We start from the raw sequence: 15,676 nt of genomic DNA on the forward strand, positions 1-15,676 counted from the left end.
CACTTTAAATTCAGGGCTTTATCATCTCTTACCAGCTTCTGAACTGTTCTTCCTATCTCTCAAAATCATCCTTTGTGCAGCAGCCCTTGTAAAATCTCAAAAACACAAATTGGATTGGGGCGCCTAGGTGGCTCAGTCAGTTAAGTGTCCAACTCTTGATTTCAGCTCAGGTCATGATTTCATGGTTTGTGGGACTGAGCTCCAAGTCAGGCCCCATGCTGAGTGTGGAGCCTGCTTAGGATTCTCTCTCTTCCTCTCCCTCTGCCTCTCCCCCACTCTCTCTCTCTCTTTCTCAAAATAAGTAAATAAACATTAAAACATTAAAAAATAAACATTAAAAAATTCAAGTTGGGTCTTCTCACTCCCTTACTGTAAATGCTTTAGTAACACTACATCTTTGATTGGAGGGTCTGAGCTCCTTAGCATGACTCATAAAACATTGGCTCCATAGCTTGGCCCTATCACACCTTTTTAGCCACATCTCTTACCATTCTCCCCCTTACATTTTACACATAATTGTAGTTGCAGGCACACACACACACACACACACCCCTCTACTGAGGCTGTTATGCCCTTCTAGAACCACTTTCCATCCTCCTATGTCTGAATACCTTTGAATCAGCTTTGCACTGGGGGTGGGACAGCAGCATAGCTGATGTTGTACCGGCTCTCCAGCCAGATGCCCTCATCTCTCTTCCTTCCCTTAACTTTGGAAGTTAGAATAAAGGCAGTTGAGGAGATACTGACAATAACTGTAAAAAGCCCATTAAATTCTAGCATAAGCTACTTTAAAAGTATCTTATTTAAAAAATCTGAGTAAGGGGCGCCTGGGTGGCGCAGTCGGTTAAGCGTCCTACTTCAGCCAGGTCACGATCTCGCGGTCCGTGAGTTCGAGCCCCGCGTCAGGCTCTGGGCTGATGGCTCGGAGCCTGGAGCCTGTTTCCGATTCTGTGTTTCCCTCTCTCTGTGCCCCTCCCCCGTTCATGCTCTGTCTCTCTCTGTCCCAAAAATAAATAAAAAACGTTGAAAAAAAATTTAAAAAAAAAATAAAAAATCTGAGTAAGTGCTCGCTTCAGCAGTACATATACTAAAAAATCTGAGTAAATAATAGATGCATACAATATGAAATTCCAAAGGTAGAAAAGGATATTTAGTAAAAAAATAAATCTGACATGCCCTAGACACCCTGTTCCCTTAGCAGAGTTTTCCTGACTCTTTCAAGAGGTAGACTGCTTACATAAGCATAAAACTACAATTTAACACAGTACGGTAACATACTGTGCAGTGTTTTGTACTTGCTCTTTTCATTTAACCATATTATCTTGCAGATCCTTCCACAAGGTACTATGTTTAACAAATCCTCTGCTGGTAAGCATTTAGATTGTTTCTAAACTTTTATAAAGCTACTTCTTAAGACCTCTTTCACTATTCTTGGAGTGAACCTGCTCACCAGAAGGGAAATTATTTTTTTAATCTCAATTCCTTTATATTCTGTTTCATTAAAAAAATCAATTGACTGTGATTTTGTTTTCTCATTACAAAGGTAATATATTTCATTTTTAGAAAATTTGAAAGATATAAAAAACACACAAAAAGATCACTCAGACTTCTAACACTAGCTAACATTTTGATTTTTTTTTTTTAACATTTATTTATTTTTGAGACAGAGACAGAGCATGAACGGGGGAGGGGCAGAGAGAGAAGGAGACACAGAATCGGAAGCAGGCTCCAGGCTCTGAGCCATCAGCCCAGAGCCTGACGCGGGGCTCGAACTCACGGACCGCGAGATCGTGACCTGAGCCGAAGTCGGACGCTTAACCGACTGAGCCACCCAGGCGCCCCACTAGGTAACATTTTGATGAACGTTCTTCTAGTATTTTTTTCTATTCACATATCTATACTTTACAAAAGGTCTACTATCATATTTGAGGGGGAAATATGTGATAAAATATAGTAAAAAAAGAATTATAGCTTACTATGTTTTAGTCACTAAAACACCTTAAAAGCCTTATTGCATTTAATGTACACAACAACATTAATAGGTATATGCTGTTCTCATTTTCCAGATAGGGAAACCAAGGCACAAAGAATTGCTCAGAGTCACACAGCTTAGGAAGTAATAGAGCTGGGATTTGAGCCTATATCTATTGGGCCCCAGGTCATGCTTTTACTCACTGTGCTCACTGCCTCTGCCAGACTGCAATGTCTAGAAAAATTGAAAATGGATAAACCCTATGACCCGGAAATTACATTTGCAGCTCTGCTCTACAGAAACGTGCACATGTGCCAAAGGAGACAAGTATAAAAATGTTCACTCCAACAGACTGAATTCAGTCGCAAAAAATCCAGACTGATCCAAATGTCCATACAGATATGAATGGATAAATAAAACAGGATATCTACAAGAGATATTACAGAGCAGTTAAATGGACTGAAGTAGATCTATATGGATAGATCTCAAAAACATTGAATGAAAAAAGCAGGTTGCAAAATATGAACATTATGATACCATTTGCGTAGATAAATAAAAAAAAAAACCTAAGCCACTCACTTCCCTTCCCCATACCAAGTCTTATTTCTGATTACTGTGAACATGGGCTGGAAAGATACACATCAAATTCATGACAATGGATGCCTTTAGGGAGTCAGGAGCAGAATAGTACTGAGGATGAGGGTCACAGAATAGTCAACTTATCTATAATAATTTATTTATTTATTTATAATAATTTATTTTTAAGAAAAGACACAAAGCTAAGATAAAATCTTAACCAATTTTAATTTTGAATAGTGGGAACATGTACATTTGTGATATTCTTCTCTGCTACCATACTGTATTTAGCAAATAATATTGGCTAATGTTTACTGAGCACTTACTATGTACCAGGTACAGTTCTAAATGTTTCACACTGGTTGATTCATTGAATCCTTACAAACACCCTGTGAAGAGTATTAGCTCCATTTTACAGATGAGGAAATTGAAGCACAGAGAGGTTAAATAACTTCCTGGGGTCATACAATTAGTAAGTGGTGGGTGTATCTGGCTTCAGGAAATGTGCTTTTACCCTATATCACCTTTACCCTTATAAAAATTTTCAAAAACCAAACAAAACAGCACAAAACCAAGCTCCTAAATGCTGAAGAAATGCAAAGTTGGGGAATGAACACAACTGTGCCATTGTTACCCTGCTGCCACTTTTTCTTTGTATTGCTGTATTAATCTGGGGGTGGTGGTGAAGGCTACTCTGGAGCTGAGCTAGTGCTAGCTAAAAGTAAAACAGCAGGGACCTCGCTCTCTCTTGAGGGAATCAAAACCAAAACTCCACTCCCCCTCAAAAACAAAGCTAAACAAAACAAAATATCAGGCAGAGCAAAATGAGATAGGCCCAGTTGGGGGCATTGCAGGGCACACACTCAATTTGAGCTTGTGTGCGAACTGGAATTTGCAGGAGTTAGCTAAGCCTAGTTCCTAGACTACAAAAGGTTGGGCAGGGAGGAGGTGACAGCCAAGTAGGTAGAAAAATGAGACTGGGAGAAAAGAGGGTAACCCTTTGCTTCTTTCTAAGGTAGAAGTAAACAGGTATCTGGTGCTTGAGGAGTGGGGTAGTAGGATAAAAGGGAAGGATAAAGGGGAGGGGGGGATATTTCTGTAGTTCTTTTCCTGCTGTAGCCTTTGGTTTTAGTAGAGTAATTCGCCACCCCGCACCCCCCAACTCTCTGAGGTCATCATCAAAGCAGCTCCCAGGCTCCAAGTAAGTAATAGACAATAAAACAGTGGGGTGGAAAGAGATGAAGACTGCCCTGCTGGAAAGAGAGTCTGAAGAGCAATAGCCAATTGTTTGAGCAGCAGAAAAACATTGGGAGGCTATGCAGTGCAATGATGAAGAACTTAGATTCTAGAGCCAGCCTGCCTGGATTTCAATCCTGGTTCTGCCACTTATTTATTCTGCTAACTTTGGCAAGCCATCTGTGAAATGGGGATAATAATTGAACTTTTGAAGAGATCATTGTTGAGCATCTAAAGCACTCAGAGCAGTGTCAGCCACATAGTAATCACTCTATGTTTGCCATTATTATTTATCATTATATCTGAGTACCTACTTGTTTCCAGGCACTGTGGTAGGAATTGGGAATGGAGAGAAGTATCAAGCATGGCTTTTGCCCTTGCATTTAATTTAGTTGGGGAAACAGATGAGGAAGAGAATTACAATGCAGTATGATAAGGTCTCAGATAATTCTATGTGTCAGGTACTATAGGATCTTAGAAAAAGAAGCAATTAACTATGGAGGGGAGGGATGGTGAGGGAGAACTTCACAGACAGATGACATGGGAATTGGAGCTTGAAGGAAGAGTAGGATTTCATCAGGCAGCCATGTGGGAGGAAGGACATCTTGTTAGAAGGAATAACTTGGTCAAAGGCATGGCTAGAACCATGGTTCAAGAGGTAGGGAAGATATAGTGAGAAAAATAGATTAGGGTCCAATCTAGGAGGATCCTAAAAACAAGAATTTTAGACTTGTAGGCTTTGGAAGGTTGTGTGTGTGTGTGTGTGTGTGTGTGTGTGTGTATTTGAAGCAGGAGCAGCATGATTAAAGTTGCATTGCTCAAAAATAACTGATATGAAGGATGGATTATGGATGGAAAAACTGGAGGGAGGGAAACCAGTTGAGCTGCACTCATGGCCCCATCCCGAACCTCCACCTCCTCCTCCAGTGTTGCCTTTATCAATCAACAATTCACCCAGTTGCTCAAGAAAGAACTTTGAGGTCCTCCATGACACTTCCCTCTTTTTCACCCCTACATGTAATCTATCAATAAGCCTTGTTGGCTCTACCTCCAAGATGCGTTTGAAATCTAGATTACCACAACAGCCTCTTAACTGGTCACTCTATTACCACTGGACTACTTTTCTCCAATCTATTGTCTACACAAATGCCAGAGTGATTAAACACACACACACACACACACACACACACACACACACACACACGTTAAGGACTGAACTCTGTTCCCTTAAATTCATGTGTTAAATCCCTAACCCCCAATGTGACTACATTTAGAATAAAGAAGAAATTAAGGTTAAATGAGGTCATAAGGGTAGAGCTCTCATCCCATAGGATTAGTGTCCCTATAAGAAGAGACATCTGAGCTTGCTTGCATACTGTCTCTCTCTTCCTCTTTCTTTTCCCCTGTGCACATGTACTGAGGAAAGGCTATCTGAGGACACAGCGAGAAAGTGGCTGTCTATAAGCTAGGAAGAGAGGACTTTTCTAGAAACTGACTCTGCTGGACCTTGATCCGGGACAACTGGCCTCCAGAACTGGGAGGAAATAAATTCTCTCGTTTAAGCCACCCAGTCTTTGACAGCCAGAGCAGACTAATATACACACACGTGCACATGCATACATGCACACACACACACACGCATACACACACAAACACACACACATCACACACATACCTGATTGTGGTTTTCCCTTGCTTAAAACCCTTTAATAGTTGCCTGTTACTTGGTGCTTGCAAGTCTACATCCTTGCCATGGCCTACAAGGTCCTGTAATAACTGGCTTCATGACTACCTCTCTAACCTCACCTCCTATCTCTAGATTTTCCAGCTCTGGCTTTACAGTCTCCTCTGCAGTTCTTCAAAGGAGCACTGCTTTATTCTCACAAGGGGCCTTCACACAGGGTGCTTCCTCAACCAGGAAAGCTCTTCTTCCAGGCTCTCTGCCTAGTGGCCTCCACTTGGCCTTCACAGCTCAACATTAATTTCGCTGCAGTCTTCCTGATGCTTCCCCAGATTAGGGCACCTTTCCATATCATATACTTTCAACTTCCTCTACTATTACTTGGTAGCACTCATCTTGGTTGTATTCAAATAATTAATTTGGTCATTGAGTTGCTTAATGCTGTCCCCTGACTAAAATGTAAGCACTTAAGTGCAGAATTCATGCCAGCCTTTTAACTACTGGATTCTTGAGTGTGTGCAACAGAGTAAGCACACACTACTTGTATGAATGAATGAGTGAATGAGTCTATTGCAATGGTCCAGGCAAGAGCTGATATGGGTATAAATCAAAGCAGTGACACTATGGTGACTAGAATACAATTTATAACTTGTTTCCCCCCCAAAAGCTTTAATGACTATATTATGCACTACGTATTTTATTTTTTTAATTTATTTTTAAAAAATGTTTATTTTTGAGAGGCAGGGAGGGAAGGGCACAGAGAGAGCAGGGCAGAAGATCCGAAGTGCATTCCGTGTTGACTACAGAGAGCCAAATGCAGGGCTTGAACTCACAAACCATGAGATCATGGCCTGAGCTGAAGTCGGATGCCCAAACCACTTGAGCCATCCAGGTGCCCCTGTATTATGTATTTTAAAATGTTAGTAGTGTCGGGGCGCCTGGGTGGCGCAGTCGGTTAAGCGTCCGACTTCAACCAGGTCACGATCTCGCGGTCCGTGAGTTCGAGCCCCGCGTCAGGCTCTGGGCTGATGGCTCGGAGCCTGGAGCCTGTTTCCGATTCTGTGTCTCCCTCTCTCTCTGCCCCTCACCCGTTCATGCTCTGTCTCTCTCTGTCCCAAAAATAAATAAAAAACGTTGAAAAAAAAATTTAAAAAAAAAAATAAAAAAAAAAAAAAAATAAAATGTTAGTAGTGTCAGCAAAAAAATTTAATTAAGGAAAGAAAAGTCATCTTCTCATGGCCATTACATGAGAAGTTAGACAGTGCTATGGACTGAATTGTGTCCTCCCTCAAATTCATATGTCTAACCTGTCATGTGACTGTACTTGGAGATGGGGTCTTTGGAAGATAATAAGGTTTATATGATGAGGTCATGAAGGTGAGGTCCTCATGATGGGATTAGTAATGTTATAAGAAGAGACATCAGAGAGCTTGCTCACTCTCTCTCTCTCCCTTTCATGTGAGGACAGATAGAGAAGGCAGCTCTATACTAGCCAGGAAGAAAGCTTTCACCAGAAGCTGATCATGCTGACATCTTGATCTTAGACTTGTAGCCTCCAGAACTGTGAGAAAATAAATTTCTGTTGTTTAAGCTAACCAGTTTATGGTATCTTGTTATGGAAGCCCAAGCTGACTAATACATTTAGTTTTGGCTACAGATTATTCCTTGTTTATGTACTGCCTTGTGTAATTTTTTCTAATTGTTTTTTTGGGTATAGCTTCTGCCTCCCCACTAGGCTAAAAGTTCCTAGAAGTCATAGATCATGCCCTTTAAATCATCAGGAGCACCTACGATCAAATAGGGCACATAGTGGTAGTCAGTAAATTCTTATAGAAGGAACAGATACAACTGATCATGGAGCCATGCTGGGTGCTCATAGCTACAAAGGATACTGAGACTCTAGAATTGGTGTCAGCATTGTCACAGATGTCCTAAGTGTCTCTAGACAAACTAGGATATTTCCTTCTTTCTATCCATTTGTTTCTCCAGATGTGGTGTTTCTTCCCTCCCTGATGGAGTTTTGGTGAGTGCTAAATATAATCCAGTATTTTCAGAGCATTTGTTAGGAAGCAGAAAGACTAGGTTTTTGAGTCAGAAAGACCTAGGTTCAAAATATAGCCTTGTCACTTACTAATGCTGACTGAAGCACTGACCTTGTGCGAGGTGCTTCATACACATTGACTGATTCAATCTTCACAGCCACCCTGCAAAGTGCATATGAGGATCACTGTTTTAGGAATGAGAAAATAGAGCTTCTGAGACACTGGGTAAATTACCCAAGGTCCCGCTGATTGAAGAATTCCAAACTGTTTTGCTCAAAGTCCATGTTCTCTCTATCATGCTACAGGCTCCAAAAGAGGATAAAGGTTAACATCTAGAAAGAATAAGTTCTAATGGATTTCACAAGACTCCATTCATCAGGGACAAAAGTTCTTGCCTTTCTTTGGGGAAACAGAAAACTGCCATCCTAATATTTAAGCAATGTAAGGGCAGTTTGAATCAGATTTTCCAAAGGGACCATGACCTCAAAGAGATTATAAACCATTTTACTAGGTTAAGGGTACCATGGGGGCTGTCTTCTTTACTTCTGTATTCTTAGAACCTGCCACTGTGCCTGGCTCTAAGAGGCAGTCAATAATTATTTGTAAAAAGAATTTACCCAGTGAAATGCAGGGGCTGAAAGATAGTACATTCTGTGGCTGGGTGTGGTGGCCTTTATTTATTTATTTATTTATTTATCAATCTATTTATTTATTAAAAATTTTAAAAAAATGTTTATTTATTTTTGAGAGAGAGAGAGAGAGACAAAGAGACAGAGAGAGTGTGAGTGGGGGAGGGGCAGAGGGAGGGAGACACAGAATCTGAAGCAGGCTCCAGGCTCTGAGCTGTCAACACAGAGCCCTATGCGGGGCTCATGCTCACAACAGGGAGATGGTGACCTGAGCTGAAGTTGGACGTTTAACTGACTGAGCCACCCAGGCGCCCCTCTTGTGGCCTTTAGAAAGGTATAGCTATAGAGTTTAGGCCTGAAAGAGCCAGTCATGTAGCTGCCACAGTTTGGAACTGAAGAAGTTTATTTCTGATACATTTTAGATTCACAATGAAACAAGATTCCCTGGTGGGAATTTTCCTAAAGAGTGGATCCAAAAATGCAATGAAAGGGTTACAAGTGTCCTTGCATATGATTTGCAAATGGTTTATGTCTACTTACATTCTCTGTCATCTATTCCCTAGTGATATTCAAGGCAAAAATTTTTTTACTGCCCCAAAGGTTATTGCATAACTTATAAAAATAGTAAAAATGTATCTTTTCTTTCTTAACAACAACAAAAAGAATAGGCAATACCATGTCATGCTGTCAAGGCCGTTCAATGCAGACTCTATTATTATTGCCATATAAAGTGTTTGATCAATCATATTTAGGTTCTACTACAAAAATAAAAATGTGAGGTGTACCCATCTATATTAGCCAGTATCACTAAAGTTCCCAGGACACCAACCCCTATTTCATCAACATGGGGACTATCTTGTTCAAATGGCACTTTTTAAAAATTTCAATTATATAGAAGCTTTCCGAGTAGAAACCAGTGTTACTGAGGATTTAAAGCAAGGGCAGTTGTCCCTCCTTGTAAACACAATTAAGGTCCAGTGGCAGAGACATACTTCTTGAGAGTAGAGGAAGCTGGGGTGACAGAGAGCAGAACTGTGAACATTCATTTCTAAGTCATAGGCAGAAGTTTTGCTTTGTAAGCTGATCCTTGATAGAGTAGTAATTTATAAATGGAAAGAGATATGGGATTCATCATTCAGCAAGCATTTATTGAGAGCCTGCTATGTGCAAGACACCAGATAAGCATCACAGCTTAATAAGGAGAACTTTCAAATCTATCAGGTCTCTTCTCATCATTGCCTTAAAATATCATGTCCTATATTTAAAAATGGCAATGTAATCATGAGAGAAAAATCCAAACTCAACATTAGGATAACTTATATTTGTTCTCTCAAGTGATAGTAAGAAGAGCTTTCTAACATGCTTTAATGAGCTTTTGCAAATGTTGTTCCCTCTGCTTGGAATTCTCTTTCCTTCTATCCTGTCCGCCTGGTGAAATCTTACCCATCCTTTAGGATACAGCTCAAATATCATCTCCTTTGTGAGCCTTTCTGATGCCCTTCTGAGAGAATTAATCATTCTTTTCCCTACACTCACAAAGCTCTTCACAAGAAGCCTTTAGTCTCACACCCAATTGCAATTTTTTCTTTCTCACACTTTACTCTGAGCTCTATAAGTCAGGAAACACCTCTGATTCATCTTGCTATCCTCAGCAATATATATATATATATATATAGCAGTAGTCAGTAAATTATTAGTGAAATTCCTTGACCACTTCAAAAAATAGATCTAGTAACATGTTACAGAGAATGTTATAGAAACCTAACAAGGCTTTGTACACAGTATGTGCTTAATGAAGGTTTGCTGACTTTGTAGTAAAAATGGCACTTCTCTTAGGTAAAGGCTATAGATAGCAATTCTTGCTAGCCCCTTCATGGCATCAGCCCTACACAGACAGACATCCTGGTGATGTTTCAGGCACTGAATGGTACACGTGCCCAAAACCATCACCCCAACTGGCTTGCCAGAGGGCATAAAATGTCTCATTATTAGCCACTTCTTGGGGTTAAGGCATTTGTTACAGAAGTACTCTAAAGACAGGAAAGATACATCAGAAGCCACCAAAAAGACTGCACCATTCATGCCTCTCTCCTTCCAACCACAATCTGTAGTCTAGAGAGAATTCAGAACACATGAACAGGTCCTTAAAAAAGTCAAGATCGAGCACAATTTAGATTGTATCTTATAATTACAGTAGACAATCTCTGTCAGCTCAGAGTTACAAATTTTGGTGTTCGCAAAGTCTTGTGAAGCACAAATCTAAAGAAGGTAAAAAAGATGGGTGAATATTAGCATTTGCTTTGTATCAAAGCACTAAAAAATTATAAACTTTGGCTTTTAATCATAGGCATTGCAGAATCCTACTATCTTTTTCTGGTTGCCAGACAGAAAAATTCTTTTTCTGTTCTGAAAAGGGATGTGTAGAAGAAAACCTACTTTGTACCTTGAAGGTTCTACATTCATGGGAAATACACTTATCTCATACACTTTCAGTATGGAATCACCAAATACTTTTTTTTTTTTTTGGCCAATGCAGGTACAGAATGGTCATTTACTCCCTTGTTAGCTGGAAACCAGTTAGATATAAACACAAGATTCCCTAAGCATTCTAGTTAAGAGTAATTGAGATGATCCTTCCCTAATTTTCAAAATCAGGATTTTTTTGACTCATCAATTACTTAGGGAGCTTTTATTCAGTGTCAGTTTAACAAATTAGATAGAAGGTCAAAGCTAAAATCTGTTGAACATAGCTGGAACAAATAAGACTAGTCTTACTTTCAAATCATTGTTAGTGCTATTTGAACAGTAAAACAATCAAGAGTCCAGAGATAAGCAAAGTTCCTCAGCACAACCCTCTTCTATCTCTGTTAGCTTGGAGAGGGATGGGTGAAAGAAGAACAATGCCAACACAAATGGAATTGTACAATGAAGAAAGAAAAGGAGGGCCAGAACAGTGGGTAAAAAGTTAACTTACTTCACTTAGACCACCATATTAAAACCAGATGTGTCGAAAATGTTGGATGAGAAAAACTGTTGTTACTGATAGCATGAACAAACCCTTTGTACTCTCCTTCCAAGATAGTATCATTACAGGGTGCAAGAAGTGTCATTTTGTTTCATTTCACATGTAGCACATTCTCAACAAGTTGAACCATTTCTAATCGTATGTAATTAGATAGGTCTCAATACGTCCCTCAGTTGAAGGATTTTATGAGCTGCCTTGTTCTGTCTCCCTTTGGGGACAGTTTCTTTGGGGTTGGAAACTATCATTTGCTAATATTTCTTCCCTTCTGGCACCTGTCAGCTGGATGGGCTCTGGGAAAAGGAGAATGGGGAGGGAAGGAGTGCAAAGTTCCTTCTCCCCTATGCCCTGGTATTAGAGCCATCTTTGTCTCTACGTAGGGATTACTCTGTTCTGGAAAGTGCTATTCAGTACACCCTCAAAATAAGCAATGGGCATATGGATGAATGGGAAGATGAAGTTCTTGTTTTTTCTTTCAATTTATCACAAATTTCAAATTGTTTTGTTTATTAAAAGTAGAGCCTGGGTGAGGTGCTAGCCAGAGATGGATGTCCTTTAACACAGTCCAAGGATGCAAAGTGGATGTGGTTTGGCTCTTTGATCTTGCTGTCCAGTCACTCTGGGCAGAGCCCACCACTGTATGCAGTGGCTATGGCACAACTGCCTTCTCCTCATTTCAGGGCAGAGTCATGAGGAGTCATGAGATATTTGACACCTCAATCAAAGTCTACATAAACACGAGGGCTTTTACTTCAATGCAGAGTATGCAATAATAGTATGTTGAAATTTAGAGTTTTTCCTTCAAAAAGTCTTTAAAGCTATCCCCTGTACACAAAAACTTTCTTAGGGTCATTTCTTGACCATTCTGTGATGTCTTTGTGAGGTTGCTGACTGGCAAATGCACTTCATGTGTAGACTGGGGAATCCAAAATTAAGGCTGATTTATGCTTCCATTCTTTGGGACTTGTACATGATTGATTATATGTAGGGCCTAACCTCTCACCACAAAATTCTGTGGTTTTTATCCAATAATGAGAAAAGACAACTGAAGGAGTGCGGTATACAACAAAAATGGATGAGTGACAGGGCCACCTGACATCCCCTAGTACTTTACAGTTCATAAATTGCTTTCAGAGTGATTCTTTCATGGATAGGCAGTGTACACTCCTATTTCAGCAAAGCAACTGGACTGCAGAAATAAGAGCCAGGGTGCTGGCACAGTCATGGAGGCCCTGGATTTCTCACGCTGGGGGTGGGGCAGTGTGTGGGTAAGCACTTTGCCTTCCAGGAATAGTACTTCTCTGCATCTCTTCTGTAGACTGACTGGAACGGAGATTAAGTTTAGGGTTCTCTTTGCATTCCATTTAGCAGTTTGCTCATGCTTTCACTGCAGATCAGGCTCAAGAATTCCTCTGCCAGCTGAGAATCTGAATGTTGCTTTGGCTGTAAGACAGTATCTTATTTATTCACATAAATCCTCCTCTTCTTGTCCCTGATTATTTTCATCCTAAAATGGAAAGGGGGGCAAATTATGTGGGCATTTGGGGACTGGACTGCAGCCACCTTTGGCAATCTTTGTTAATCTTTGAGATTCTCACCAGCATTGACTAAACAACAGTGACTCATCCAGAGTAACACATAGTCTCTCTTTCCTTTAGGAAAGCAGATCCTGAAAAGTGCTGCTAAGAAAAACAAAATAAAAAAAACCCCTATAGTTCAAGGGAAAGAAAATGTGCTAAGATCAAAATATTGCTTTAAACAAGCCTAGAAGACTTCGAAGAAGGAGAGGGTGACCATCTGCAAGTGATGAGAAGGTGGCTTGTATATTTTGCATTTCCTTTCCAGTTCCAAATTTGAGACTTAAACATCTTTTGGCCAAAGGAAGTTATGACAGGAGGAAGTTAGGTTGCCTTAGCCCCAACTCACAGCTTGAAACTTCCCAGGAGCTCAGAGAGCTTTGCAGCTCAGCACCCCGGGCCACAGGGGTGGAAGGGAGACCAACAGTGGGAAGGAATAAAAGTGAGACGCAGCTGGCACATGCACTGCCAGGCCCTGCACTCATTGTAGCCAGCTGTATAGACAGCTGTATCTTTAATTTAACCCTTGGTCTATTTACCGCAAATGACAAAGCTCATTTTGCTTACGTAAGCCTCTTTTGGTAGAGATAGTGGTTGCTTAAGGCAGAAAAAGATGTAGAGGTAGTAAGGGAGGTTATGTGGGGACAACTTGACAAGAACATTTTTTCCCCATGAAAACATGCACATGAGGCAGGAAGGCTAAGGAGGGCTGTGTACAAAGAGATATAAACCTCTGTAATCAAAGGCAGTCTGGAGGAGGGAGGACAGGCTCTACAGGCTTGGGGACAGTTTTGCTTCTACTTCTATTTATAGTCTCAAGGCTAATTGTGTAAATAGGAGTTTCTTAGTCAAGAATGGCCATTTGTACATGCACGTGGGTTCGTTTTTCCACACTACTAAGAGAGCCAAATCAGCAATACTTTCAGCAATTCTGATCGATAGAGAGGAGCTTCATTATTCACCAACCTGAAGACTAGGAGGGTAGCTATGCACACTGTTTTCCCCTCAGGTGGACTTACAGTTGCAGTCTTTGAGTGTTTAGACTGGCAGCAACTGTAAAGTACATTCTAGTTAAACCCTGAAGAGGATTGGGGAGGAATTTGAGTCAGGAGAAGGGAAGTGAATTGCCTACGGTCACATGAGTTCATGAAGATGCCATTAGAAAGCAACCTGGTCTCTCTTTCACTGGCCCCGTTTTCTGTCCACCCTCCAACTTCCCCACTTCAGAGACCCCCAAATGTACCTTATGTGGCTAAGTCTGTGTTTTTCTCCTGGCTATTTCAGTTGCTATTCCATGACAATGTTGGCAGACTCAGTGACTAAGCACACTCTTGATCATAAGAGAGGGAGTGCTTATTCCCATACTTCTGACCGAATGGAGGAAAAGCCATACTGACATTTCAATCCCACGTTTAGCTCCATGGCTCGCAGGATGAGAAGATCAGGGAGAACAAAGTTAACACTGTGGCTGTGAACAGATGCAGCTATTTAGAAGAGAGTCTTTCTCTCTATTACAGATTCTAGACCAAAAGTTGCAGAGGGAGAGAATTCTTCTCTATTCTTCATTTAAAGCATGGTGCAGTTGATGCATACAAAACGCTTAATATATGGAAATTGTATTTGTATGCAATTTCCACATGAAGAATATTTAATATATAAGTCATGAAGCATAATAATGGAATAAACACCCTGTGAACCCACCATCCATCTCAACAGAATATTACCTAGTCCCATTGCAGATCCCTGCATACTTCTTTCTGGCCCACCACCCCATCTTTCCCCAGAGGTACCCACTATCATGAACTTCCAAAAGTCACTCCCTTGCATTTCTTTGTAGTCTTCTTTTTTTTTTTTTTTTTTAAAAAGTTTATTTATTTATTTTGAAAGAGAGAGACAGCATAAGTAGGTTAGGGGCAGAGAGAAGGAGCAACAGAATCCCAAGCAGACTCCACGAGATCAGCATAGAGCCTGATGCAGGGCTTGAACCCACAAACTGAGATCATGACCTGAGCCAAGAGTAAGAGTCAGTTGCTTAACCGACTGAACCACCCAGGTGTCCTTTCTAGTCTTCCTACATATACAAGTAACTCTAAACAGTATATTCTTTAGTTTTGTTTGGTTTTGAACTCTTAATATTGGTATCACACTCAACTTTTCTGCAATTTTGCTTTTATTCAAAATTGTCTCTGAGAATCTTTCATGTTATCTGCAGCAGTAGTTCACTCATTTTCACAGGTGTCTAGTATTTCATTCTACCACAACAAAGACATACTGCTATTAATGAACATCTGTTGTTTTCTAAGGTTTTTTGTTTTGTTTTTGCTATTCTTATCAACATGGCTATAAACTTTCTTTATAATACACTTGCCCAAGTTTCTCCAAAGCCTATTTCTAGGAGTGGAACCAATGAGTTGTAAAATATACACATGTTCAAATTTGTTAGATAATGCCACAACTCACTTCTAAAATAAACTGCTTGGAGCCTAGCTCCTCACAATCCCCAGTAAAGAGTTTTGTGATCAAATAAGTTCAAGAAATTCAGATATTGTATTCTCTCCTTGAATAAATTTAGGAATATGTGAAGAAATTTGCATTTGAAAAACTTTGAGAGTTCCAGAAGTCAGAAACCATGTAACATTGTTTGACTCAGTCTTTCTGAATTTTATTTGACCTTGAAATGTTATACTATTAAAATGCTGAGAGGCATACTTTGGGCATCAATTCTTTAAATACTTTCTAAAATTCTGTTGTTCTGAGTTTTATGAATATTTACATTTCACCGCTGAGTTGATGGCAATATTAAAAAATTGATATTTTTAGTTAATATAGCACTAATTTGATGTTTTACCACTTTAATTTCACTCTCTCATGTACTGAATATCTTCTATCTCAGAAATGAATGTGAATAGCATTGAAGCAATAAACAAACTCTGGTCTTCAA

General features: G+C 40.1%; 1 protein-coding gene across 8 annotated transcripts in view; it reads right to left on the minus strand.

Annotated features, from left to right (window-relative positions):
• HDAC8 (histone deacetylase 8) overlaps positions 1-15,676 on the minus strand; it is a 234,451-nt gene that overhangs the window by 63,203 nt on the left and 155,572 nt on the right. For 4 of the 8 annotated variants that reach the window (XM_058714053.1, XM_058714052.1, XM_058714055.1 and 1 more), the window contains one exon: positions 612-707. The exons of 3 other annotated variants lie outside the window; for them this stretch is intronic. In XM_058714053.1, the coding sequence (XP_058570036.1) occupies positions 612-707 (96 nt within the window). Of the gene's footprint in view, positions 1-611; positions 708-7,618; positions 7,670-15,676 lie in introns of all 8 variants that reach the window. One more of the 8 variants, XM_058714062.1, reaches the window with a different exon arrangement.

Source organism: Neofelis nebulosa, chromosome X, assembly GCF_028018385.1.
Source record: "Neofelis nebulosa isolate mNeoNeb1 chromosome X, mNeoNeb1.pri, whole genome shotgun sequence".
Lineage (NCBI taxonomy): Eukaryota > Metazoa > Chordata > Mammalia > Carnivora > Felidae > Neofelis > Neofelis nebulosa.